Below are 25,438 nucleotides of genomic sequence, written 5' to 3'. Positions count from 1 at the left end.
GCCTCTGACAGTTCTTAATTCAAGCAGCCAACTCATGCCACTGAAATTAACTTGCCTGTTTCCTTTTTGACCAGGCTGCCAGGAAGCTCAGAGCTTCATGTGAAGCTCCATCACGGGTAGAATCAACCTTCAACATGTGGCTGCTTTCCGCCTCCTCTTTTCCCTTGCACTCATTTTGTTAGAAGGCTTAATCCATTCTCAAAAGCCACTTCAAGTCCTCTTTTGGAAAGATGGGGTGGTGGTCAGCTGGGGGTCTCTGTGGGTCTCTCTAGGCCTTCTCTCCACTCTGCGCTGGGCAGCTGGAGACAACACAGATGGGCTCTGGTTTCCACCTGGATTTGGCCAACAGCAGTCACCAGCAGGAGGGAGTGAGCTCACAGCTTCCTGTCAGGAGCCTCATCCTCAGGGTCCTGCTCCCAGGATGCATTTCCCACTTTCTGCCTCAGGCTCCTGCCGGTGAGGCCAGGGGAACTAGCCCAGGGTACTGTCCTCTTCCTGGCTGTGTTCTATTACCACCCACCTCTTGGTAAATTGCCCCTTTCCCAAATTCTCCTTAAATTACCCAAGTCAAGTGTTTTCTGCCAAAGTCCCGAACATGGAGTAGAGATAAAGAGCATTGTCGAGCACCTCCTGTGACCTCTGAACACTATGTCCCCTCTCCCTCCAAAGGCTGTCAGCAGAGCTCAGCTCAGTGTGTCATCCCCTTTGCCTGGAGCGTCCTGCCACCTCCTAATCAGACTCCCTGCCTCTGGCCCAGCACCCATCCCACTAAAGCTCCATGACCCAGTCAGCCCTGACCTGAGCTCCAGCCAGGTGCAGAAAGCAGGCACCGGTCACAAGTGCCTCCTGGTCTCAGGAGTGCCAGGCTCATGTGACCAGCCCACCTCAGAAAGACTGGGCAGGGAACAGGCACACAAAGCTGACAGTTAGACCAACGTGATGGGTGAAATGACAGTCTACACCACACAGCGTGGAAGAAAAGGTGCCCAGCTCAGTTTGGCTGGGGTTGTTCCCGGGAGCAGGTGCCACTGGCTGAGCAGGGGCAGGCAGGCCAGGTGAAGGGCGGGGGACGCATGAGCGAAGACCAGGAAGCAAGGAGGCACCACAGGGCTGAGGGCGGAGTCGGCAGCAGGGGACACAGTGGGGAGTAGGTGGGAGCTGGGGGCGGGCCCACCGCAGACCAGAGGGGCCTGGGACCCAAGCCAGAGGCCACCGGGAGCGTGGCAGATACCACCTCCCCTTATGTACCTTATGGCTGCACATGGAGAAGAAGGACTAGGGGCTGAGGCCAGCGAGGAGCTTGCCCTTCGGAGAGGAACAAGGCCTGGTGCCCCTGAAGGCAGGACTCAGCCCTGTCACCTGCCCTGTCCCAGCCTCCTAAGGCTCCGAGCCACAGCTCTGCAGCTGTGTATGAGATTAAACCAACTCCGGCTCCCCCAACACACCCTTCTCCCTGATGGCTCCAGCCCTGTCTTTCCCACACCCCAGACAGCCACGAGGACATGAGGATCCAGCCCAGGAGAGAGCCAGACTGCTAGGGGAGGCCCCTCGTCTCCCCCACACCCCACCCCTCAATGGTTCCATCGGATCTGTGTGTTATTTTTATTTTCTTTGCTTTGGTCTATACAAAAAAAAAAAAAAACAAAAAAACCAATAACCGAAAACATAAAGCGATAATAATAAAACTCTCCGCTGGGACCCCCTGCTACCCCCCGACACCCATGTGCAAGGGATGGTAGGGGAGTCTGAAACAGGAAGGGGAAGAGAAAGCCCCTCACCGCACACCAGAGGGGTCAGAAGAGCACTTCTGGGGGTCAGCTGGGACAGTAGGGGGCAGGATGGGAGATGTCCCCAGCGCTCCCTCAGGAGGGGCAAAGTCAATTCAGCATCCTGGAGAGAGAGGTGGACGTCCCCCAGAGTAGGGCACTCATTTTCTGCATCTCTGTCCTGTCTCCCCTGGTAGGTCCCTGAATTTTTCAAAAGAAGCTTTGGATTTCAGGGGTTTGGGCCTTGAACCTGGGTCCTGGAGACCCAGGTGGGGGGTGGGGGGTGGCAGTGGAGTTTGGTGAGAAAATCTGACCCAGAGAAGGAACCTAAAGCCTTGCAGGGCCCAAGCAGCTGGGGACAGACAGGCCAGGAGGGGACGCGGGGTGGCTGAGTCTAAAGCTTTAGTGGCCAAGGCCACAGAGTGGGGAAGGGAGGTCGGCGGGCCCTGAACCCACAGCCCAGGACAGAAAAGCAGGAGCAGAACACCATCCCAAGAAACCCTGCGGAGGACTTCTGGAGGCATGCAGGCCAGCAGGAAGCCACAGCCCCGGCTGCTGCGGCTCAGGCACTTTTCTGTCTCACCCCATCGCCTGCGCAAGAGCCTCTCGGGTGGGAAGCCACACATGCCAGGGGTGCAGAACCAGGGGCCAGGGGCTTGGCAGATGGTGTCCCCCAGAAGCTCAGGCCACTCCCATGACCAGAAGTGCCAGTGTCTTTCCTTAGAAAGAAGAGGCTGGGAGGAGCAGGACTCCAGCCCCAAGCAAAGGTACAGGAGGCGGCAGCCAGAGCGTGCCTTACTTTGGGAAGCTCAGCAGCAAAGGGCTCCCATGCTCCTTCCCCCCGAAGTAGAAGCCAGGGTTTCAGCAGAGAAAATGGAGGGCTCCCATCAGAAGGAGGTTCACGAGAGGGAGAAACAGGGGCCTCTGCAGCCTGTGAGCACACGCAAGGCAGAAGGTGCCGTGCTGGGGTGGGGCCAGCTAGGCCAGCATGTGGTCCGCAGTGGGGTAGCCGGGCCTGAGGCCGTCGCTGTAGGTGTCAATGGGGTAGTCCCCGTCCATGTCCATGTGCATCTCCAGGGGGTCAAGCGGGACGTCACTGGAGTACATGGGGCGGTAGGTAGCATCCATGTCTGGGGACAAGAAGGGGGTTTGTCTAGAGGACTGTAGGCCACATCACAGGGGGTGGCCAAGGTAGCCCTCAGTTGACTCCTCTACCCCTGCCCACCACCAAGGGTCCCACCCGCTTCTCATACCCACATCAGGGGATCTAGACTGGAGTTTAGGTGGAGGCCACAGAGAGGCCGCCATGATGTCTCTCCCCTCACTCCCACTTGCCAGCCTCCAGGTTCTCTGAACCCTGAACAGCTCCAGCCACTTACCATCTGCATAGGGTTCGTTGATAGGGATCATGCTCTGGGCCTAGGGAAGAGAGAAACAAGGAGGTCAAGGCATACTCTGGGCTGGTTCTCAGCTGGGGACAGGGAGATGCTCCTAAAAAAGGGCCTAAGGCAAAGTGAAGGTCTCTTGGAGGAAGAAAATGATGACTTCATGACCTTTGGCCCCGCCCCAGGGTGTGTGTCTCATCACTCAAGCTTGGGGGCTCCCACAGAACAAGATAGTGGGGGTGACAGGGAGAGGACTGGAAGATGGGTACAGGGCTCTGCCCCGGCCAGGACCAGGACGATGCCAGCCTACACAGCATCTCTGTGCAAATTAGAAAAAGGGAACCCTGGGTTGGGGGTACAGCGCAGACTCAGAGTGCCTGCTTAGAATGCACAAGGCCCAAGGTTCAATCCCCACCGCAGCAAAAAGAAAAGAGAGTCTCAAACCTTTCATATTCATTTGGGCAAATGAAATTGCTACTATTATAGGTCAAAAACAGACATGTGGTGCAGCTGGGAGGCAGCTTGGTGGTATCACGCTTGCCTAACACAGGCGAGGACCTGGGTTCAATCCCCGCGCTGTGCAGGGAGGAGAAAAAGACACACACGGCTTGCCCTGTGAATTCCATCTGCCAGGAATGTCAAAAATGATCCAAGGGCTGGGGAGATAGCTCAGTTGGTAGAGTGCTTGCCTTGCAAGCACAAGGCCCTGGGTTCGATCCCCAGCACCTCGAGAAAAAAAAAAAAAAAGAAAAAAACTATCCAATCCCAAAACAGAAATCTGTGAAGGCGACGGTGAGGACAGAGGCTCCCCAAAAGTGGCAGTTCCACCCCAGATACTCACAGCCTCCCAGGCCGCAGGGTCATGCTTGAAGAGCGAGTTGGTGAGCTCCACGGACACGCGCTTGCGGTAATCTGGGTTCTTGTCCTCGGAGATTCGGAACAGGACGGCAGCAGCATAGGTGGCTGAGCAGAGAGGGGAGTCACGGCCAAGTCCGAAGCCACCTCCACCACTGCGGGGGAAACAAGGCCTGGCCTCCCCGCCCTGCTGGCCCCCAGCCTGCCCCTCACCGGTGCCCTCGTTGCGGGAGTGCAGGAGCTCCATGAGGGGGGCCGAGGCACCCTCAGCGTCGATGGCATCCGCTGCCTCCTTGTCCTGGGCCAGCTCGCAGAGTACCCCGGCGGCCACACGCTGGATGTTCTCCACCGAAGAGTACAGGAGCTGGAAGACCACACAGGACACGGGCCCAGGGTGAGGCTGGCCCAGCAGCACCCTCCGACAGCCCTGCCCACCCCTTTTCTTCAAAAGGTGAAAAGTCCAAGAAGACATAAAGAAACAGCAAGGAACAAACCAGCCTCATTCCCCAGACAGACAGACAGACAGGCAGCGGCGGTGAACACAACGGCAGAGTCCCCCTGCCTTTTTATCACAGGTCAATCATTCTACCCTATGTATAATTCTGATTCCTGCCCTTTTCACTTGCAATAGTAGAATAGGGCATTTTCCGACGTATTAGGTTGAGACTTTTCCCAAACATCTCTGAATTCATGTTGATAAGAGAGAAAGAGAATGCTAAATTCTAAATGCAGTGCAATAAGACTAAAACAATAGGTCACCATGGAAGGAAGCTACCGTACTAATCCTTTACTCTGATCATTAACCATTAAAGGGAAAACTGTTCAAAAGCAAGCACTTTTTTTTTTTTGGTACCAGGGATTGAACCCAGGGATGCTTAACCACTGAGCCACATCTCCAGACTGTTTTATTTTTTATTTTGAGACAGGTCTTAGGAAGTTGCTGAGGTTGGCTCTGAACTTGCAACCCTCCTGCCTCGGCCTCCCGAGTCGCTGGGATTGCAGGTGTGCACCACCGTGCCTGATTTGCAATTTGTTTTTGTTTTTAAATACTGTAAGTAACGTTGTAATGTTATCTCTGTGCATAAATTTTTGTCCATATCTTAAATGGCATTAATTATCTCATGGAGAGTCTTGGATTTGAATTATTTGGTCAAAGGATATGAATATGAATATTTCCAAGACTCCCTATAAATATTGAAAGGCTGCTTTCCAGACCGCTCTTCCCACCAGCAGGGTATGAGTCTATTTCATCAAACTGTCCCCTGTGCAGGGCATGCTCAATTATTTTCCTTTGCCAATTTGATAGTGGAAAATGGGCTCTCACTGGGAGGCAAGTTTCATTTCTTTAAACTCCTGGGGCTGAGCATTGTTTGCGTATGAGCCTCCTGGGAATTACTTGTCGCCTCTGCCTGCATCTAACCCCTGGGATCTAGTATTAATGAGCTTTTAACACGAAGGCTATTGAACCCCTGCCTGTGTGGCACTTGCATATATTTTCCCAGTTCACTGTTTACTTTCCAAGCTTTTTAGGTTGTCTCCGACATACAGATGGCTTTAATGTTCCTGTGGTTGAATTCTAAGATTTTTTTGTTTCTTCATTTATGACCTCTTCCTTTGCTTCTGAAAATCTTAGAACGCCACCCCATCCAAGAGCTGGCTGAGGCCTCCCAAACCCACGACTCCCAATCTTGCCCTCTTGGCAGTGGCTGCGGGGAGCTCCCTGCCCACCTGCCCCAGACTCACCTGCACAAACAGGGGGATGGTGTTGAGCCGAAAGATCTCCATGCGGTTCATGGGATCGCGGGCGAGGATGTGCAGGGCTCCAGTGCAGCCCTCCACGATCTCCTCCATCCTGACGCCATCCTGCACGAGGGGAAGCATGCGGCATGGGGTCAGGTGCCCTTGGACGAGGCCACAACTCCTCCCCACCAGGACAACTTAACAAGCTTCACTGGTCCTTGGAATTAAAATCCACTGCAACTCACCTCCTCTTTACGTACGCACGTAACACTGAGGACGCCCGGCACCTCACCTCCTCTTTACGTACGCACGTAACACTGAGGACGCCCGGCACCTCACCTCCTCTTTACGTACGCACGTAACACTGCAGACGCCCGGCACCCAAGGAGGGCTGTCACGGGTGCGGCAAGCTCACTTACCGTGTAGGGCTGCTGCGTGCCTGCAGCCACATGGCGCTGGGCATCCTGGTGGGCCTTGACCAGCAGCTGGACAAGGCGGGGAATGACCGCCGCCTCCTGCAGTGGGGCATGGTTGGCTGGGCACAGGGCCAGATTTCTGATAAGGCCGATGGTCGCCTAGCAGGAAAAAGGACAGCCATCAGGGGTACTTCCTGGACATCTGGAGGACCCCCGTTTCCCAGTTTCAGTATCTCCTCCCTCTGCTGTCACCTCTTCTGCCTCTCAGGCCAGACACAGACACACTGGGAGATCTCCAGAGAACAAGGCCATTCCCAGCCTGTGTCCCTTATTCTGAAGGACCCGTGAGTCCTCCTGTCTAACTTTCCTTCTTTCCTTGTGGTTCTGGGATGGAACCCCAGGTGTTCTACCAATAAGCTACACCCCTAGGGCTTATTACTTTTTATTTTGAGACAGAGTCTTACCAAGTTGTCCAGGCTGGCCTTCAGTTTGTGGTCCTCCTGCCTCAGCCTCCTGAGAAGCCACTGCACCCAGCTTGCTTGCTTTTCTAATTCCCAAACCCTGATTATCAGGAAATCTTTGCCCTGGTTGACCCCAAAGGCTCCTGCTTGGTGACACTCATACTATAATCAATCTCCAACAGGGCAGCTGCAGGATGAGGTCCCCTCTCCAGGGACCCTGACTCACAGTCACCACTGTGACCTCCCAGAGCCCCTCAGGTCAGGCAAAGCAATTCATCACATCATTGTAGGGCAGGGATGAAAGTCATGTGAGAGATGAGGATGTGAACACAGGGTGTCACTTGTCACTTAGCTGCTGGGTCAGGATGTAAACACTACCCCCACCCTGGCCTGTAGCAAGGACCAAGCAACAAGGAGGGGTCAGACTCACTGCCATTTCTTTCTCACTATAGATTTGTTTTTTAGGTTCAGGGTACAGAACCACTTAGTCATTCTCATCTACACTGCTGGATGGTCTCATATTTAGGGAGTGGAACACCCCCGGGCAGTGGGGTTCCTGGGCTGGCACACAAAGCCCTGTCAATGGTAGTTTTCTCCTCTCTGGCACCAGAGGTCACCTTGCCTTGGGCTCTTTTCCTTGTTTCTACAAACACACACACCCTCTCCCATAACTCTGTCGCTGGCCTAGCTGCCCTGGCTGCCATCGCCTCCCCCAGGCCCTCCCTTCCTCTCATCGTTTGGGCATCCCTCCTAGTTTAGCAGGACATGTGGCCTTATGGCTGGTGACGACGCTTCCTAACTTCCTTGCATCTCAATGAGGCCCAATAACTGGGTTCTGGGGCGGGAGCCAGAGCGGTGTGTCCACTTCCTGCTGGCCCCAGCCCCAGCCCCCTCCTCCAGGGTGGGAGCACATCTGTGATGAAGATGAATCAACCATCCCTGTGGGAGCGACGCTCTCATGTAGACCCTCTGTATAAGGAATGTGCTCCTTGGACCCGGAATGTCCCCAGGAACATGTTCGCAATGCAGACTCCCAGGCCCAGCCAGGGGCACTCAATCAGCACCTGCAGTGTAATGAGCCCGCCCAGCCCCACCCAGGCCACAGGTGTGCATAGGGAACTTCGAGGAGCTCTGCTCTAGGGGTGGCAGAGGCACAGACAGAAATCATCTCAGTGTCTGTGGCAAAGTCGATGTCAAGCCTTAAACTGCTCCATGAGAGTTGAACTTTTGGCCTGTCCGAGCCTCTGTACTTGGGGCCTCTCTATCAATGTGGCGCCTGGCCCTGTGCAGGGAGCTGCCGTCCCCGCTAGCCCCAGGGCAGGGGAGTCGTACCTTGACCAGTGGCCACTGGTTGGGCTGGTTGAGCAGCTTGACAATGGCCGGGATTCCATAATTGAGGCGCACGGAGTTCTGGGCCATCTCAGCCTCAGGGTGGCGGCTGGTGAGGTGGCGCAGGGCGCAGACGGCAGGCTCCGTGATGTCGTCCTTGTCGCCCGCACGCAGGATGGCGTGGATGAGCGCCTCCACGCCGCTGTTCTGTGTCACCAGCGTCTTGTTCTTGCTGTTGTTGCAGGTCAGATTGGAGAGGGTGCCCGTGGCACAGGTGAGGACGTTGACGTCGTCCACGCTCAGCTGGTTCACCAGGATCTTCAGCACACTCTCCAGGCCCTCCTGGGGGCGGTGGGAGGGCACAAAGAGTGAGGGGGGTGCCAGCTCCAGGAAGCCCTTCCAAGGACGCCCAAGCGGAGCGGATGGGGTACAGGGATGGGCCCTGCCTGCGTGTGCCTGCGAACTTTCACCCAGGACCTGCCGACACCCTGGAGAGGGTGTTACTACCCTTGGAGAAAGTGAGGCTGAGAGGCTCAGAGAGGTTGGGGGTCTGCCCACAGATGCACAGCGGTGTGCTGGGTCTGAACCCAGGCCTGTTACTGAGCTCCACACTCTTTCCTCCATGCCATCCACCTGGCCCTTAGATGAGGCAGAGCCCTCCCCTGGCCAAGGGCATGGCCAACAGAGGCCTCTGGACCCAGAGGAGATTGCCAAGGTGGTCACATGCTTCCATGACCAGCTGACCACTGACATACACATCCCTCTTTTCTGGCCTTCACTGCCGCCCTCCCCCATCCAGGGTCCCCAAGCCAAATCTACTCCCAGGAAAAATTCCTATCTTGGAGGCCTCGCCTCTCCAGGGAGAGCCGTGAGGGCCTTGTGATAGGACAGAGAGACCCTGGCTTTGGAGACACACAATCCTGGGCTCGAATCTCAGCTGCCATTTACTCGCTATGACTATGGGACATTCCTTAGGTCCTTGAACCTCGGTTTTGTCATCTAACCAGGGTCACGCACTCCACCTCCAGGTTGCTGAAAGGGTTAAAGGAGCTCACGTCCACAGCAGGTGTGCACACAGCAGGTAGGGGCGGTGGCAGGCGGCTGGGAGTGGCAGCCAGGTTGGAAGGAGGGACCAAGCTGCATCTTCCCTTCAGTCGTTCTTAGCCACTGGGGCCCCAAAGCTGTCCTCTGGCACAGTGCTGCTCCCAGCCCAGGGTTCAGCCAAAACTGGGCCTCTGCCACCACCTGAACCCCTGCTGCTTAAAGATGTCAGACCCTTCCTCTCACCTTCCCAGATCCCCAAAAGGACTAGAGTCTCCAGCCACGGGGAGCAAGGCCTTCAGGGCTTCTCCAGCCTCAGCCACCAGGGCAGAAGATTCAGAGGCTCCAGTCCCCCCCAGCACCCAAACAGGAACTGCAAAGGCTGGTCCCAGGCCTGGTCACCTCCCTCACCTGCTTGGTGGCCACATCCGAGAGGTTACGCAGGGTCCAGAGGCAGTTCTGCACCAGGCGAGGGCTGTTGCTGGTCAGGTGCTTGCCCAGGGCCTGCATGCCACCTGGGTGGGGGACAGGGGTTTTGTCAGCCACAGGGCAGCACAGCTGACCAAGCCAGGCTAGAGGGCAGGGTCCTCCCCTGACCCTCCCAACCACAGACCACCCCTGAGTCCATCATACTCACCGGCCTCCACGATGGCAGGCTTGTTGCTGGGACACACGGACAGCACCTTGAGCACGCGGCTGGTGGTCCAGAGCAGCTTCTCGTAGCTATAGTTACGCATGATCTGCACAAGGGCCTGGGGTCCTCCATTGGCCAGGATGATCAGCTACAAGGGAAGGGGCAGACGGGCATGAGGGGGAATACTCAGGGGAGGAGGGAAGCATATGATAAAGCTGTCCTTACTGAGCTCCTGCTACAACCCAAAGAGCTTTTGTGACTATGGCGTCAGTCAGAATTTTAACAAAAGGATAATACCCAGTGCCGACAAGGATGTGGCAAAACTGTACTCACAGCCGTTACTACTGACGACAATGGAAATTAGACCATCTGGGTAAAAGCCTGGAGCCCTGCTGATGAAAATTTTTTCCATTCTGGGAAAAGTCATGTGCTCAAAGATGTTCATAACAGATAAAGAGGGAAAACTGGAAGCAATCTGAATGCTCTACCCAGCAGAGCACAGTAGTGCACATCTGTAATCCCAGGAACTCAGGAGGCTGAGGAAGGAGGATCACAAGTTGGAGACCAGCCTCAGCACTTAGTGAGACCCTGTCTCAAAAGAAAAAGAAAAAAAGGCCTGGGGGATGTAGCTCAATGGTAGAGCATCTCTAGGTTCAATCTCTAGGTTCATCTTTTGGTTCTAGTACCAAAAAAAAAAAAAAAGGAAGAAAGAAAACTGATGCAAATTCACACACTGCTCTGACTACAACCAGATGTATGTATTTGTAAATAAGCCCCTAGAACAGTTCTGCAAAAAAAAAAAAACAAACAAAAAAAAAACATCAAAATGACAGCAGTGGCCAGGCACAGTGGTGCATGCCTGTAATCCCCACGACTCTGGAAGCTGAGGCAGGAGGATCATGAGTTCAAGATCCGCCTCTGCAACTTAGGGAGACCCTGCCTCAACATAAAATAAAAAGCATTTCAATTACTGCACCAAAACAAAAACAACAGCAGCTATGAGAAAGACGAGGGTATTTTTTTCTCTATCTGATCCTCAAAACCATGCTGAGAATTCGGAAACAGGCAAAACATGTTTGTCTGTATGCACACAGACGTCACCTAGAAGCGTAAGGGGATAGAGGGTCTACAGCCAGGCAGGGTGGAAGGTGAGGCAAGCGTGGCTGCAGGCCTGGGGACAGGGTGCCCACCCTTGCTCTCCTGGTTGCCGTAGGCCAGGAGCTGCAGGCAGTCCGTGGTGATGGCCAGGAACTTCGGGTTGTTCTTGTGAGCAGGGGCACCATCTTCTGCAGCCCGTCCGCCAGGCGCACTGCCATCTTGGCGCCTTCCTGGTACAGCAGCAGGTGTGCAGGGTGGTGATGGCGTAGAATAGGACAGACTCCACTGGGGAGCTGGGGGCAGGCAGGAGCCAGCGTGAGTCAGATCCCTGCCTAGAAGGGGTCCCTCACCTTCTGCAGGAAGCATCCCTCATACCAGCAGCCCCATGGATAGCTCTTATTAAAACCTCGTGACTCTGACATGCGTGAGGCCCTGGGTCCAAAGCCCAGCACCACACGCAAAATATCCATCAATCCAGTCCCATCCCATCATCCCTTGAGCCCAGCCCCACACTTATACACTGAGCACATGGCACTGCCCGCTCAGACAGGGACATGACTGCTCCTGCTTCTGAGCTTCTCTCTGGTGCCGAGCACAGAGCAGATCCCCTCAATACCTTCCCTTGTGTGGTGACAACCATGTGGAAGGCTCAGTGCCAGAGAAGCCCTGCAAGGGGTGCAGATGGGAGTGAAATCAATACCACTACCCCCAGGGAGTTCCCGGCCTGGATGAGCGATGAGGCCTCTCTACGTCAGCACAAGACAGGAAAGACAAGGTCACGGGCACCTCACCCGTGCTGTTCCCTCTACCTGGAACACCATCGCCTTCCTCTACACTAACCAAACTCCACTCATCCATCAACCCTGCCACAGGAACGAGTCTACCTCTGGGCAATCTCAGGCATCTTCTGCCACAGCCCATGCTGTACCCTGATAATTAACCTGCTGTTTACACACCTGTCTCCCCTGCTAGGCTGGGCGCAGCTGAGCACCAGGCTAGGCGTGTTTCTGCACCTGGCACACAGCAGGTGCTCAATATGTGTAAAGAAGCCCAAAGAAGGGAGGGGGAAAGCCCAGATGAGGGGAGCCCTAGGCTCCCGCAGTGAGAAGGGATGAGCACCTGAGCATGCGGACCAGGGCGGGGATGCCGCCCGACTTGAAGATGGCCAGCAGCCCCTCGCGGTGGTGGGAGAGGTTGTGCAGGATGCTGGTGGTGCAGCGGGCCGTGTCCAGGTCGCTGGTGTTCTGCATGGTGCGCACCACAGCCGCCACCAGCTGGGGCGAGCCCATCAGGGCCCGCCGTGATGCCTCCTTCTTTGACAGCTGGTTCACAATCATGGCCGCTTTGGTCACCACCACCTGGAGGTTGGGAAAGAGTAGGGGGATGTGAGCAGATGGGCCAGGTCACCTTTCCTTCAGATGAACTCAAGTTGGCCACCTCAGCTGGTGGGGAGTCTGGGACAGGAACTCCCTCCCCGGTGGACATCTGCCCAGCCCCTTCCCCCACCCCAGACCCTGACGGACCGGGTCCTCATCATTGAGCAGTTTGGTGAGCTCGGGCAGGGCCCGGGTGGCCAGCTCAGCATCGTCCTGGTAGTTGATGAGATGCACGATGGCCGACTTGAGCAGCTGGGACGGCTCAGCCAGTCGCTGCAGGTTAGTGGTCTGTCCGTCCACCTGGGTGGCCAGCAGCAGGGAGCTGTCCTCGCCTGTCACACCTGGACACATGGCCTCCCGCACCCGCTTGGCTCTGGCGGTCGTGGACATCTGGTACTCCAGATCACCTGAGAGCCAACAGAATGGGGACAAAGCTGCAGGAGCAGGACGAGGAGGACCCTGGGGAGCAGGGCAGGCTGTATAGACAGCCCACCTGGGTCCTCTGGTCCATCCTGACCAAAGTCCCAGAGCACCATTTGCAGTTTTGCCCCTAACCATGGCATTGGGGGATCACCAATGCCTTAAGATTCCTCTTCTGTGAAATGGGGCCCCACCTGTTACACCCAGTACAGGGAATTCTCATGATGATTAAATGAGAACTGCTCAGTGCCTGGCACCTCTTGATGCAAAAATGTTCGTGGTCATTATTAATAAAGCTAGGTGCTATTTGAAGTACTTCTTATGCACCTGGCCCTGAATTCACTCCTTGTCTTCTGTTTTCTTATCCAATCTTATAATCACCTGCAAGTCAAGGGTCTTGCTATTTCCACTTTACAGAGCTGGGCACGGATCATAGACAGCCAGGCTCAGGAGCCCAAAGCCCTATTCTCTGGGTCCCCAGTGAAGACTTCAGGGTCCTTCTCCAGGTTCCCTCCCCTGGGTAGCCCCACAAGTAGGAGCCAGGAACCGCCCCCCTTGGTGACTGTCCGGGATGCCCCAGGGGAGAGACAGGCAGAGAGTTTACTCTGATTGGTGGGCAAGGAGGAGACACCGACATGGCCTCCCACCTAGATGCTGTACTTTCAGCGACCAGCACAGAACCTGGCTCTGCCCAGCTGAGGCTTCTGCCTGTGGCCAGGGAGGAGACCCAGGGTACAGAGGCTGATCCCCGCAGAGCCCTGTCAGGCACAGTCCACCTTGTACTCTTCCGGGTCCCAAAGCTCACCCCTAGCCAAGGCCATGAAGGCACCTGGAGGACAACAGTCCTAGGGTCCAGATCCTTTCCCCCAGAAGGGAAGGGACACCTGGGTTGGCAAGACACCCTTCCCCTTCCCCCACCATGAGACTGAGCCCCAGCACTGAGTCACCCCCTCCACACCCTGCACTTGGCCCATCTGTATGTCAGCCCACGCGGGCCCCGTCTGGGCTTGAGCACGGCACCTCCTCCACCAGACCGGGGACTCCCTGAGGTTGCAGACCTGTGTCTCCCATCAGACAGAAGCTTCTGGAGTGGAAAGGGTGCATCCCACAAACCCCAGGTCCCCTGAGGGCAGGAGTATTGCCTCCCCATCACACTCCCATGCTCACAGAAGGCAAAAACCGTGCCTCTTCTTCAGACTGGTGGCACCAGGGCAGGCTCTAGGCCTCCCGTAAAAGTTTATGGAAAAGTCTGCATCCATCCTACATGGGATACCCTGAAATAGCTAAGTCTCCTCCTCAGACTGGGTGGGCTCCCATGAGCTTGAGCTGCCTCCTTCTTCAGATCATGTGGGTGCCCAAGAGCAGGAAGTACGCTCTTCCTCAACACAAGGGGACCTCCTGAAGTCTGCCTTCCTTTGCTCTGATGTTTCTCCAGGGCCAAGTCAGGTTTTTCCATCCCATGGAAAAGCTCCCAAAGGGTGCTGACCTTGGTTCTGGGGCACCCCTGGGTGTAGGTGGTGGTCTTCTTGAGGGTGTACTGGCGCCCACAGGCATCCTCCTCCTCCATGATACCCTTGCTGCTGACGGAGGGCACACAGGTGTTGGCACCTGAGTGGATGCCCGAGTCGTAGGTGTACGTCTGCTGCCACTCAGTCACCTTGATGGGTTGTTCGATCAGGTTCATCACCTCCATGGTGGCTACGGGAATGAACAAGAGAGGCGGGAAGTCAGCTGGCTCATGGCGCATCCCAACCATGGCCTTGCCCCAGCTTCACCCCCGCCCATCCCCACTCCAGCCTGGCCACCTCCAACCTCCTCCATTCCTAGACCCCCCTTCTCCCCTGACCCCACCACAGCCCCAAGGACCCCAAGTTGCTGTACCAGGACCAAAAAGGGGCTGCCCAGGGGAAGCCAGTGGTGTGTGACCCCTGGGATTGCATCCCTGACCTCCGGCCCAGTACAAGGGGCTATACGATGCCAGGTGTCCCCACTCTCCCCAGCTCAGTTGCCTGCCCACCCGGAGGTCCCAGTCCAATGCTCCCAGGGCAGGATAAGGCACTTGGGGCCTCCAGCAGCCTCTGGGGACCCAAGGACCCACCCTCACCCCACTGGGGCCCCTGGGAAAGCTACGGAGGCGGGAGGCGGGCAGTGAGGCGGCAGCTCTCCAGGCATTGGCTGGGAACTGGGCGGGGCAGGGAAGCTGTCAGACAGGTTTCTCTGGGGGCACCAGAGGCTCCCTCAGAGATTCCTGGATCTCACTTTCTTGTGGGTCAAGAAGGATCACATAGGGCCCGGAAGGCCTAATCTCTCCCAGCTTCCCAGCAACTCCAAGCTCTCCCAGCACCAAGAGCACCACAGACGACTCCAATCTCAGCCACTCACTCTTGGGCCAACTCAGATCTCCACTGAGCTTCGGCATCCCCATCTGTAAAACCCAGCTACGCCTCCCTCGCAGGCTGTTGTGAGGACAGCCAGGAAGCCAGGATGGCACAGGCACCGACAAACAGTAGGCATTCAGCGCCGGAGGCCATCGCTGTCATCGTCTGCACTGCGTCGCCCCTGGAAGTACTTTCTCACCTTGAACCCAGGCTTAGAGATATGGAGTGGGGCAGGCCTCTGGGGTGGTCACTGCCATTCGAGAACCCCTGCCCCTCTCTGCAGGGACTTGGGGGTGCTTGGAGGTTAATTAGCACCTTGAGCAGGCATGTGAACTTCCACTTGGTCTGATTGCCTCCTCTGTCTTGGGGACTGATCCGCAGAGGTGGGTGACTGGGAGGAGGGACCGGGGAAGCTATGAGGGTCTACTATGTACCAGTCCTCACGGATGCTGTCCTCTCACCATGCTGTGCGTTTCAAATCACACACTCTGTTCCCACATTTAGAGATAGGAAAACAGGCTAGAAATGACAAGGGCCTGGACCAGGCATAGGTGTGAATGACACCGAAGTCTGTAGCCTTTGTACGTCCCAGGTGGCCTCAGAGCAAGCAGACCCCAGGCTGGTCTACCCACGAAGAGGGTTAGCACCCTGCATCTCAGGCTGGTTGTCCCGCTGTGATGAGGGACTGATGGATGAGGGTGGGGAACCAAGCCGCCTGGTCCCACCCCAGGAACAAGAACACCAGGGACTTCTTCCCAATGACAGCCCAGAGCTACCCTCAAGGAGGATGACGAAGGATCCTTCAGGTCTTTTTCCCTTTTATGGCAATGCACAGCCCCTCCCCTGCCCTGAGCACACCTGGTACAGGCAGAGGCAGGAGCCAGACCAGCTCCCAGCCACCTCCTTCCTCTGCTCCTGCCACACTGAGTGACTCAGAGTTTCGGGCTGATAAACAGAAGCAGGCCCAGGACACCAGACAGCAGGCTCTGTGCCACCAGATGTGCACAGCTGCTCCCAGGCATTGGCCAAGTGTGGCTATTTCAGGAGGCAATCCCCGCCCCCGCCCTTCCCACACACCCTGTCCCAGGCAGCAGACAAGGGTCAATGGCAGGAAACCAGGGGCTTGGAAGAGGCAGACTCAGGAAATCCTGCTTGGCATTCCTCCTGCCTCCCCCATCCTGCCCTCTGCCCCAATGGGAGGTCCCAAGAGAGAACCAAGGTGCTTGGGAGGGGCCAGCTGGGCACAGAAGCCACCTCTGGGGGGAGAGAGAAAGCTGGACATTCGAGCACTTGAGATGAAGGTAAAGCACAGTTATACTAACCCTCCAAACGCCACGCTGTGACACGGAAAGCTGAGTGGAATTCAGATGCAGAGCTTCGGTCAGCTCAGCTCAGGACCAGCTGCACATCCCCAGCCCTGCTCAACACAAATGCCCCCTTCTGACCAGGAAAGGCCCTTTCTCTGCCTAACCATAGGGTCTTTCCAATGGGGAGGGGCCAGCCTCAAATTAGAAAGGACCACCAACGTCCAGGCTGTGGGATTTCCTCGCAGGTCCCTTGCCACTCCCAGCAGCCCAGGCCTGGAGCCAAGGAAGTTGAGGGCCAGATAGCTGCCCAGGGCAAGACAGAGGGCAAATGATGGGGGGGGCGGGCGCGCAGAGGGGGACAAGCACTCAGTTTCCTTTAATATCAAATGGATCTCTTTCTTGTTTTTTTTCCTTGTGGTGCTGGGGATTGAACCCAGGGCCTTGTGCTTGCAAGGAAAGTGCTCAACTGAGCTACCTCCCCAGCCCCTGGATCTCTTTCTTGCTGGCAGGCATGTTTTTATTCCCAACCTCTAGGAAGGGAAACAGGCTGGGCATGGTGGTGCATGCTAGAAATCCCAGCAGCCTGGGAGACTCAGACAGGAGGATCGCAAGTTCAAGGTCAGTCTCAGCAACTGAGTGAGACCCTGTCTCAAAAACTAAAAACGGCTGGGGGTGCAGCTCAGTGGTAGGCTACCCAAGCTCAATACCTACCACCAAGTAAAAAAGCAGGGCTGGCCTGAGCCTCCCATGGAGGAAACAGTAATGTTCTGCTCACAGCAGGACCGGCACCTGGTTCACCAGACAAGACTGGATGGAGCTGAGACCTCTTACCGAGGGAGGAGGGGACTGCCGCAGCCAAGGGCACTCCTGGGTGGAAGAACACCCCATGGCACACCCACCATCTCAGGCTCCAGTCCCGGCTCCACAAAGTGCTGGGAGTCCCTGGGCAATTACTTTCCATCTCCTGGCTTCATCTACAGAAAGGGTGGCCCAGGTCATCTCAAAGGAATGCTGAGGTCTAAGATGCTAGTAATAAGGGATCAGGATTCCCAAGCAGATGAGAGAAAGCTGAGGATGAGGTCAGGGTTGGAAAGAGGTTCAGAGAGAGGACAGGCGCTAGAACTCTTCCCAAGGAGAGGACTGCACAGATATTCTTGCAACAGGAAAGCTGGAAGTCAGATCTCAGGCAGGCCTCACGACCCGCCCCACCTTTCTCTCCCCTCTACTCCTGAGAAAGACCTGGGAAATTCTCTCACAAGAAATAAAAGTGCAGGTTTGGCTCTTCACAGGGGTGGAGGGCCGCACCCAGTTTGGTCTCATTACATTCCACCAGACCTGAAGTCAGACCTTCCACAATTCCCTTGGACAGAGACGGGTGGAAGCAGGAGACGGACGAGGGCCCTGCCCAGGAGCCAGGCCGGAGAAGGCAGGGACAGAGACAGGGAGGGTTTCTAGGTTGAATCAGGGGGACTTTGTTTAGAGCTTGTTCTACTGTTGGCAGTAGGGAAGGGTGAAGCCAGCTGAGAGATCTCAGGGTGCAGTGGGGACAGCTCAAGGACAGGAAGAGAGAAGACACAGAGCCCTGAGAGGGTTGGGAAGGACCCTTTCCCTACCCAGTCCAGACCGAGCGGGAGCCTGCAAGGAAGAAATGAGGCTGCTGCGGGTGTACCCTGGAGTGCACCCCGTCCTTTGATGCACCCCTCTGCAGACAACTCGGAGCACTAGCAGTGGGCACCCTCAATCCAAAGCTGTCCTGCAAAGCGTGGCCTAGCCCTGACTTTATTTTATTATTTTATTTTTATTTATTTTTGGGAGGGACACACACTGGGGATTAAACCCAGTGCTTTAACCTTGAGCTACATCCCCAGTCCTTTTTATTTTTTTGAGACAGAATCTCCCTAAATTGCTGAGGCTGGCCTTGAACTTGCAATCCTGTCTCAACCTCCTGACTTGCTGAGATTACAGGCCTGTACCACCACCCCCAGTTCCAACTCTGACTTAAAAAAATAAGGCCACTAGAGCGACATCAGCCTCCGGCCCCAGTTAGCACCTGCTAAGGACAGTCAGCAAAGGTTACAGCTAGGCTGGACTGTAGGAGGCCAAGGGTCAATAAGTCACCCAGAAATGAGGACAGAACAGGTTGCCTGAGAGGCTGTACAGGATTCAGGCTCAGAAACATTGCATCTGGGGACTAGAAGGCAAGGAAGGATAGGGCTGGGTCCCCCAGGGTTCCTGGAACTGGAGGCCAGCATCCTGTGCAGATCCACATCTGAGCTCAGACGGTGACAGGAGGGAGCAGCAAGCAGGGGCAGGAAAGCAGGGCATTTTGAGGTAGGAGCGGGGCTCCATGAGGTTCCACCCCTCACTGGTTGTGCACATTTGGGCAAGTTACTCCATTTCCTTAGCCTCATTTTCCTCATCTATAAACAGAGCCAATCAAGCTATGACTTTCTTCAGTCAGCTGCATGAATTGAGCACAACTGACTCTGGAAGCCACCTGTGGACATGAAAGGCAAGCGCTCACACAGGAGAGGAAGAGACACCAGCCAGGAGTGGGCAGAGATGTGCCAGGCAAGGATGGGCAAGGTGGCTGGCAGCCCGCCTGCCTTTTCAAGACCCAGATTTCCTTTCTCTGACTGCTTGGATGAAGACGAGGAGGGAAACTACCTTACAGGTCTAGGCCAAGCAGGGGAAACGACCGTAGAAAAGTTATGTCCAGTCCTGGGCGGGCAGAAGAACTTGGTCCAGGCCAGGTGGAGACACTGGACTCCCCCACGGCAGTTAGAGGCTGCCTCCTGCAGCAAGGGACAGCAGGGCCAGTCAGGGGAGGGATTTCCTGGGGCAGGCCAGGCTCAGCAGGCCCAAAGTCTGGCCCAAAGCCTTTCCCACTGTCTCTGGCTCCAGCTGAGATGTGGCCAGGCGTCCCAAGTAGAGTACAGAGAGCCAGATATCATGCTTCCCTGGAGAGCCTGTCTCCCTCCTCAGGCTGGGACTTGAGCCTTCCCCTCAGGCGGGCAGCTTCAGGAAGGAACCTCCCCCACCCACCTCCCACCAACACCCGTTGCAGACTAGAGGGTCCTGGGCAGACACCATGGTCTCCATCAGCAGAATGGTCACTCCAAGAGGGCAGAGACCAGTGGAGCCATGCATGGCCAGGGCGGGTCAAGCAGCGGACGAGAGAAGACAGGGAAGCTTCCGGAGGAAAACCCTCACTTCCAGGCTGGAGGACAGCCCAGGCTGCGGCCTGAGGACAAGCTGGGAGTGGGGGAGACTCAAGCCTGCGACCCAGCTGTTATTTGTTTTCCTCCTCCTGGGCTCCCTCCCAAAGCAAACAAACCGGGGTGGGAAAATGAAGGGGATCTGTAGGAGAGGGAAATGCCCTGGCCAAGGGGCGTGACCTCAGGAACCTCTGGGCTCCCCTGGATTGGGCTCCAGCTGGACCTCCATTCCCTGCTGGGGACCCTCTATGGGCACAATCCCAAGCCAGCAGATGAGCCCAAACTGGGACTCCTGGGAATGGAAAAACACTTCAGCCACATCAGGAACAACAGCAAAGGGCTGACTCGTGTTGGTGATGTAATTCCACACAGCAACATCCTCACTGCACCACCATGGCCACCACCAGTGGGGCCTGGGCAGCCTGGTCCCTGGTCAGCCCACTCCTCAACTGGACCCCAGCTGATATCTGCTCCTTAGTGTGTGGTTCTGCAGGAAAGGTGACCCAACCCTCTCCTGGGCAAGTCAAGGAGGTCTGGCCACCTTGTCCCCACACGGAGCATGCTAGAGAAAAGCCAGGTTTTGGAAAGGCTTGGTTAAAACTCCCGGTGTCCAGAGCACGAGCTCCCGGGATGGAGGCTAAAGAACCAAAGAGCACCAAGGAAAGACAAGGGGGAGAAACAGGCATTCAGGGTAGTTGCCTCGGGTGGAGAGAGAGAGAGAGAAGAATCCACTGTCTCCAGTAGATAAAGACAGAAAGCTGAGCTTCAGCCCTGAGGGCCCTCAAGCCTGAGCTCAGGGGAGTGGTTAGAAAGCTTTCTCATCAGGCTGGGTTGAGGATTGCTAGAAAATAGGGCAAGCCACCTCCCCAGATCTCCACCAACCTCAACCATGTCCCAAGAGAGGCCTCAGGATGTCACCTGCAGTAACACAAACCCCAAGGACCTGCCCCAGTCAGCCACACTGCTTTTTCTCTTCACGGGGTCTCTGGGCCAACCTGCTCACAGACGCCTGTCCCCTCACTGCCATCTGGTTCTTATCCCAAAAGACACAAGACATCTCTGCTAGTTTTTATTTTTATTTTTCTTTTCTTCTGCATGAAATATTTCACTGAGTATGTTCTGTCCCAGGGAACCTAGCAGGCCTCAGAGTCGCCCAGAAGGAGCCTCCCTCCCAGACGGCATGGCCCCTCCTCAGAGGAGACTCAGCTCTGAGCCTCCCCGGCTCCCTCACTCTCCTTCAACTCCAGACCTCATCTGCGAGCTGCACACGGTGGCGCATGCCTTAATCCCAGCAGCTCGGGAGACCGAGGCAGGAAGATCTCAAGTTCAAAGCCAGACTCAGTAAATTAGTGAGGCCCTAAGCAACTCAGTGAGACTCTCTCTCAAAATAAAAAATACAAAGGGTCAGGGATGTGGCTCAGTGGTTAAGCACCCCTGTTTTCAATCCCTGGTATCGGAAGAAAAAAAAAAAATACTCATCTATAATGTGCAGAAGTCCTTCCTCCTGTCTAGCCTCCATTCCTTCCATTAGGGAATCAATCTCACTTCTTGCTTTTGTGTCCTCAGAGTAATAGAAAAATCACAGACCAGGCTTGATGATATAGTTCAGTTGGTACAGCACTTGCCTAGCATGTGTAAAGCAAGCCCTAAATTCAAACCCCAGCACCACCAACTGCCAAAAAACAAAAACAAAAACACCATAAGCCCATCACCCTCTGGAGAGCCAGAATGAGTTCCTTCTCTTTCCTTCTCTCTCATACCAAGGCCCGTTAGTCTCCTCTTCACAAGGATCCATAATCCCCATGACTTGGGGTGCCCTCTTGCCTTCAAGGGATGCAACAGTCTGGTGGTGAGAGACTCAGTAATCAGACTCAGTAATCACACATGGAGAACCCATTTCTTTATTTCCTTTTTTTTTTTTTTTCCAGTCTTAGGGTTCAAACCCAGGGCCTTATACAGAGAACACATGTCTTTTTTTTTTTTTTTTTCGGTGGTGGTGCTGGGGATTGAACCCAGGGCCTTGTACACACGAGGCAAGCACTTTACCAACTGAGTTATATCCCCAGCCCCAAGAACCCATGTCTTAGACTGTTTGCAGACCCATTCTGGTATCAGGTACCCAGCTGGCAGAGGTGCCAGATCGAGATCCAGACTGGTCTGACAGGACAATCTGACACTAGCTCCTCCCTCAAAGCCTGAAGCCCTGGCTGACGGCACCCGAGACTCTCACTCCATCACCAGAAAGGTCTACCCAGAAGCAGCCTACTACAGCCCCCAGGCCTCCCAACCTCCGGAGCATGGCCGATTCCCTCCAAGAACAGCCTGGCAGCACCAGCTAGCACCATGCAGCAGGACACTCACCCAGGCCTGAATCTGACTCTCATTTCTCTCCGCTCCCCAGGGAGCAGCCCCCTTTATCTAGGCACAGCCTCAGACCCTAGCCAAGCGGGCAATGCCCACCTCCTGTGCAGGGACAGGCCCAGAAAGCCGTGGTTCTACCTAAATCCCCTAACACCCACCAGAGCCCTTAGCCTTGGGGGCTAACCCCTCCATCAAGCCCCTGGAGAAGTTCCAGAGTGCTGAGAGCCGCTAGGACATGAGTCACTCCCACCTGTCAAACCTGTCCCCACCTTTACCACCCACACAGCTTGCTTGCTGTGCCCTTCTGAATTCTCTTCTTACCAATCTAGCAGAGGCTGTCAAAAAGAGGCAGCAGAAAAAAATTCCTTCCGGGGGCTGGGGGTGTGGCTCAGTGGTAGAGTGCCTGCCTAGCACATGTGAGATCCTGGGTTCCATCACTAGCATCAAAAAAAAAAGTCCTTTCACAGTAGCAGAAGAACCATAAGGCAGAATGGGCTCTGGGCTTGGAGCCAAAAAACCCAAATGCTAGTCCTGGCTCTGCTTGAGTCCTACTGTGCAACCTTGGGCAAGTTACTTAACTGCCCCGCATTTTAATTCCCTTATCCATAGGATGGAATTAATGACACCTACTTCTACGGGTAGCCAAAATGAGTACATGAAAACAGTGAGTTGTGCTTGGTATCCATAGTCCTTTTTTTTTTTTTTTTTTGGTACTGAGGATTGAACCCAGGGGCACTTAACCACGGAGCCACATCACAGCCCTTTTCCATGTTTTATTTAGAGACAGGGTCTCGCTGAGTTGCCAAGTACCTCGCTAAGTTGCTGAGGCTGGCTCTGAACCCTCAATCCTTCCTTCTCCCTCAGCCTCCTGAGTTGCTGGGATCGCACCACCAAGCCCAGCTCCATAGTCCTTTCTTGATTTTAAGTTACCATTCATCAAGTTCTTAGGATTTATTATTCCTATTTTGCCAAAGGGGGGACTGAGGCTTCAAGAGGGGAAGAGATTTGACGAAGGCTACGCCAGTAAGAAGACACTGGGTTAGGACTCAAGTTCAGCTCTGCCCAAGCCCAAATCCCTGTGCTCAGAACTGTCCCCCTATAACACCTTTCCAGATAAACAGTCCTTCTGCAGACTAGTCAACTGTGCCATGTCATTCTAAGGTGGCACTTGGTGGGGAGCACCCCCTCCGTCTCATGGGCACCCACCCCATGGGCCTCAAAAGGGGAGAAGGCTGCCAGCCCTCGCCTGACCTTCTTAGTTCCCACATGCCGCATTCCCTAAGTCTCAGCTCTGGCAGCCCAAACGGCGGCGGTTCCGGAGGGAATGGGGTGGAGCTGGGGTGCGGGGGAGGGCTCCTGTCACCCAAGCTGGGGCTTGATCTGGCAAGAAATGACTAATTGGATCCTACTTCTTTCCCTCCTCCCTCCTGTCCAGTCAGTAGCCAGTTTTCACCAGGCACCTCCTAGCAATACTTCCTCAGTATTATCTTTTCATCACAGTCACAAACTAGATTAGCTAAACTAATCATTTAGTCAACGTAATTACAATGCCTTTCCCTCCCCCACCTTGGCACAGAGAAGAGGGAAAACAGGTTGTTTGGGCACAAACTCCACGTTCCTGGGGCTACCTAAGGGTGCACATACACACATCCCCATCCCCAGGACTGGGTTACAGCCTCACCCAGGACACTCCAAAGAAGTGGGTCTGAAGCCTGGCGCACACTCTCCCATCGACAGTTAAGAAAGAGGCAGAAGCGTCTTCCCAAGGGAAACAGGACAAGCAGCGCTGATAACCCCCACCACATCTACCTCCTGCCCCAAGACTGAGGGACAGCCCAACTCTTATATTCCTGCTTTGAAACCCAAGGAGGCTGGGCTCCAAATACCTGCAAAAAGAGATTTTTTAAAAACCAGTATGGCAAGCCTGGTGGAAATCAGCCAGGGGATGGGTTCCCAGGGTATTGAGGGAAGAGGAGGTTAATGCAGCTCTGCCTGAGGGTGTCTGCATGGAGGAAACCTTCCTCAAAAGGCCTTCCTCCTGTCCCACTTTCCCCACCAAAGGCTCTCAGGAAAGCAGGGTGCAGGGGGCTAGAGAGAGGGCTGCAAAGCCTCCAGAAATAATGCATCTTCATAATTCACAAATCAAATGGAAAGCAAGCCCCGGTGCACCCAGCACTTCTGCCTCAATTACCAGCCAGCTAAGTAATATGGGGGATGGGGTGCAGAAAAAAAAAAAAAAAAAAAAAACAAGAACAATCTTCTCAGCTTGGCCCAACCCTACCCACCCCATTCCTGGGGAGGGGGCAGAGCCTGCAAGAGCCAGCCACTCACGCAGGCCCCATCCGAGGGGGTGTGGTGGTCCCCGGAGGCAGGAAGAGAAGGAAGAAGCCGCTTCCCCTCTCGCCCCCCCTACCCTGGCCCCCACCTCGGGCCCCAGGGGCCCAGCAAACAGGATGGAGGTGGGGGCAGGGAGGACAGGGTCAGAGCGCAGGCACTGGCCCACGTTCAGCCTGGAGTCGGCTGCGAAAAGGTGCTTTGCTCCAAAAAGGACCCCCAGAGCCTGTAGGAAGCTCTGGGCAAGGAGACAGGAAAACCCCCAGAGAAAGCTGCCGTGGATACTTCTCCTGGAAAGTTTGTTTAGGGTGATTTTTCAACAATATGAGATTAGAGGTAAAGGGTATTGCTGTTCCTATATCAACACAGAGGACGCGCAGCTACTGGAAACTGAGCGAGGTGACCCTGAATTCTCTCTACCCATGCACAGACCCCCTGCCTCCCCACGCCCCAGGCCAAGACGGGAGTGCCAGACACCAGAGGGGCACTGAGTCCAGCACCAGCCCCCTCGTCACCCCATCCCACCTCCTCTGGAGGAGTCATAGCCCGGCACCCACCCGAGGGGAGGGAGGCGTCTCAAGTACGGTTTGCACCAAGCTCCAGGAGCTGGAAGGGAGGGCCTCCCTACTCCGTGTGCTCACCTGCTCAGCAGGTGGGGCCCGCGTCGCTGGGAAAATGTGAGCTCGGCCCCCACAGTTGGGCAAGCTGGGCGCAGACAATAGGGCCCCACCCAGGCCTGGGGGAGTAGGGAGGGAGGGAAAGCGAGGATGACGCGTGGGGTGGGGTGAGGGTGGCCCCGTGGAGACCAGCGGCAGCAAGTTTCCCAGACGGTAAATTCCTGACGGCAGAGTGAGCTCTGGAACGCAGGCGGAGCAGGTCAAAGTCTGCCCCGCCAGCTCAGGGCGAGAGCCAGGGACGCGGCGTCGGGCAAGCTCCGCGGGCCCCGCTGGGGGCGCGACCCAGGAGGCACCTGCCCTGATCCCTCCCCGCCCTTATCAGATCCAGGCTCACGGAGCCCCGAGGCACACTCCGCCCGAACCGCGTACCCCCTGAGACACCGCGCACAGGACCCTAGCGCGCCCCCTGCCGCCGGTGCAGGATGGCGCTCCCTAGGACCCACCCTCACCTGCCCTAAAACGGATGGGACCGACCTCTCGGCCGCTCGTCACCCCTTCACTCTTTCCAGCGATACCTGCCCTGATTGTCCGCACCTGCGTGTGGAGCCGGGCCGGGTCGTGGTTGGGCCGGGTGGGAGCCGGCGCGGGCAGCGAACTGAGCTCGGCGCGCTCGGGCGGCGGCTGCTCCGGACTCTGGCCAAG

At 55.8% G+C, this 25,438-nt stretch overlaps 1 protein-coding gene across 1 annotated transcript; it reads right to left on the bottom strand.

Moving 5' to 3' along the window:
• Positions 1-1,588: 1,588 nt before the first annotated feature.
• Jup (junction plakoglobin) lies at positions 1,589-25,438 on the bottom strand. The gene is given in 17 exon segments (XM_047545243.1): positions 1,589-2,896; positions 3,146-3,185; positions 3,993-4,114; positions 4,220-4,370; positions 5,750-5,869; positions 6,166-6,321; positions 7,956-8,294; positions 9,405-9,508; positions 9,631-9,775; positions 10,807-10,895; positions 10,898-10,972; positions 10,975-11,018; positions 11,845-12,083; positions 12,249-12,508; positions 14,008-14,023; positions 14,026-14,219; positions 25,316-25,438. Coding segments are annotated over 16 exon segments (2,241 nt in total). The 5' UTR covers positions 14,215-14,219; positions 25,316-25,438; the 3' UTR covers positions 1,589-2,744.

This window comes from Sciurus carolinensis, chromosome 3 (assembly GCF_902686445.1).
Source record: "Sciurus carolinensis chromosome 3, mSciCar1.2, whole genome shotgun sequence".
Classification (NCBI taxonomy): domain Eukaryota; kingdom Metazoa; phylum Chordata; class Mammalia; order Rodentia; family Sciuridae; genus Sciurus; species Sciurus carolinensis.
The sequence above is the reverse complement of the archived record's forward strand: the minus strand, read 5'-3'. Positions and strand labels throughout refer to the sequence as shown.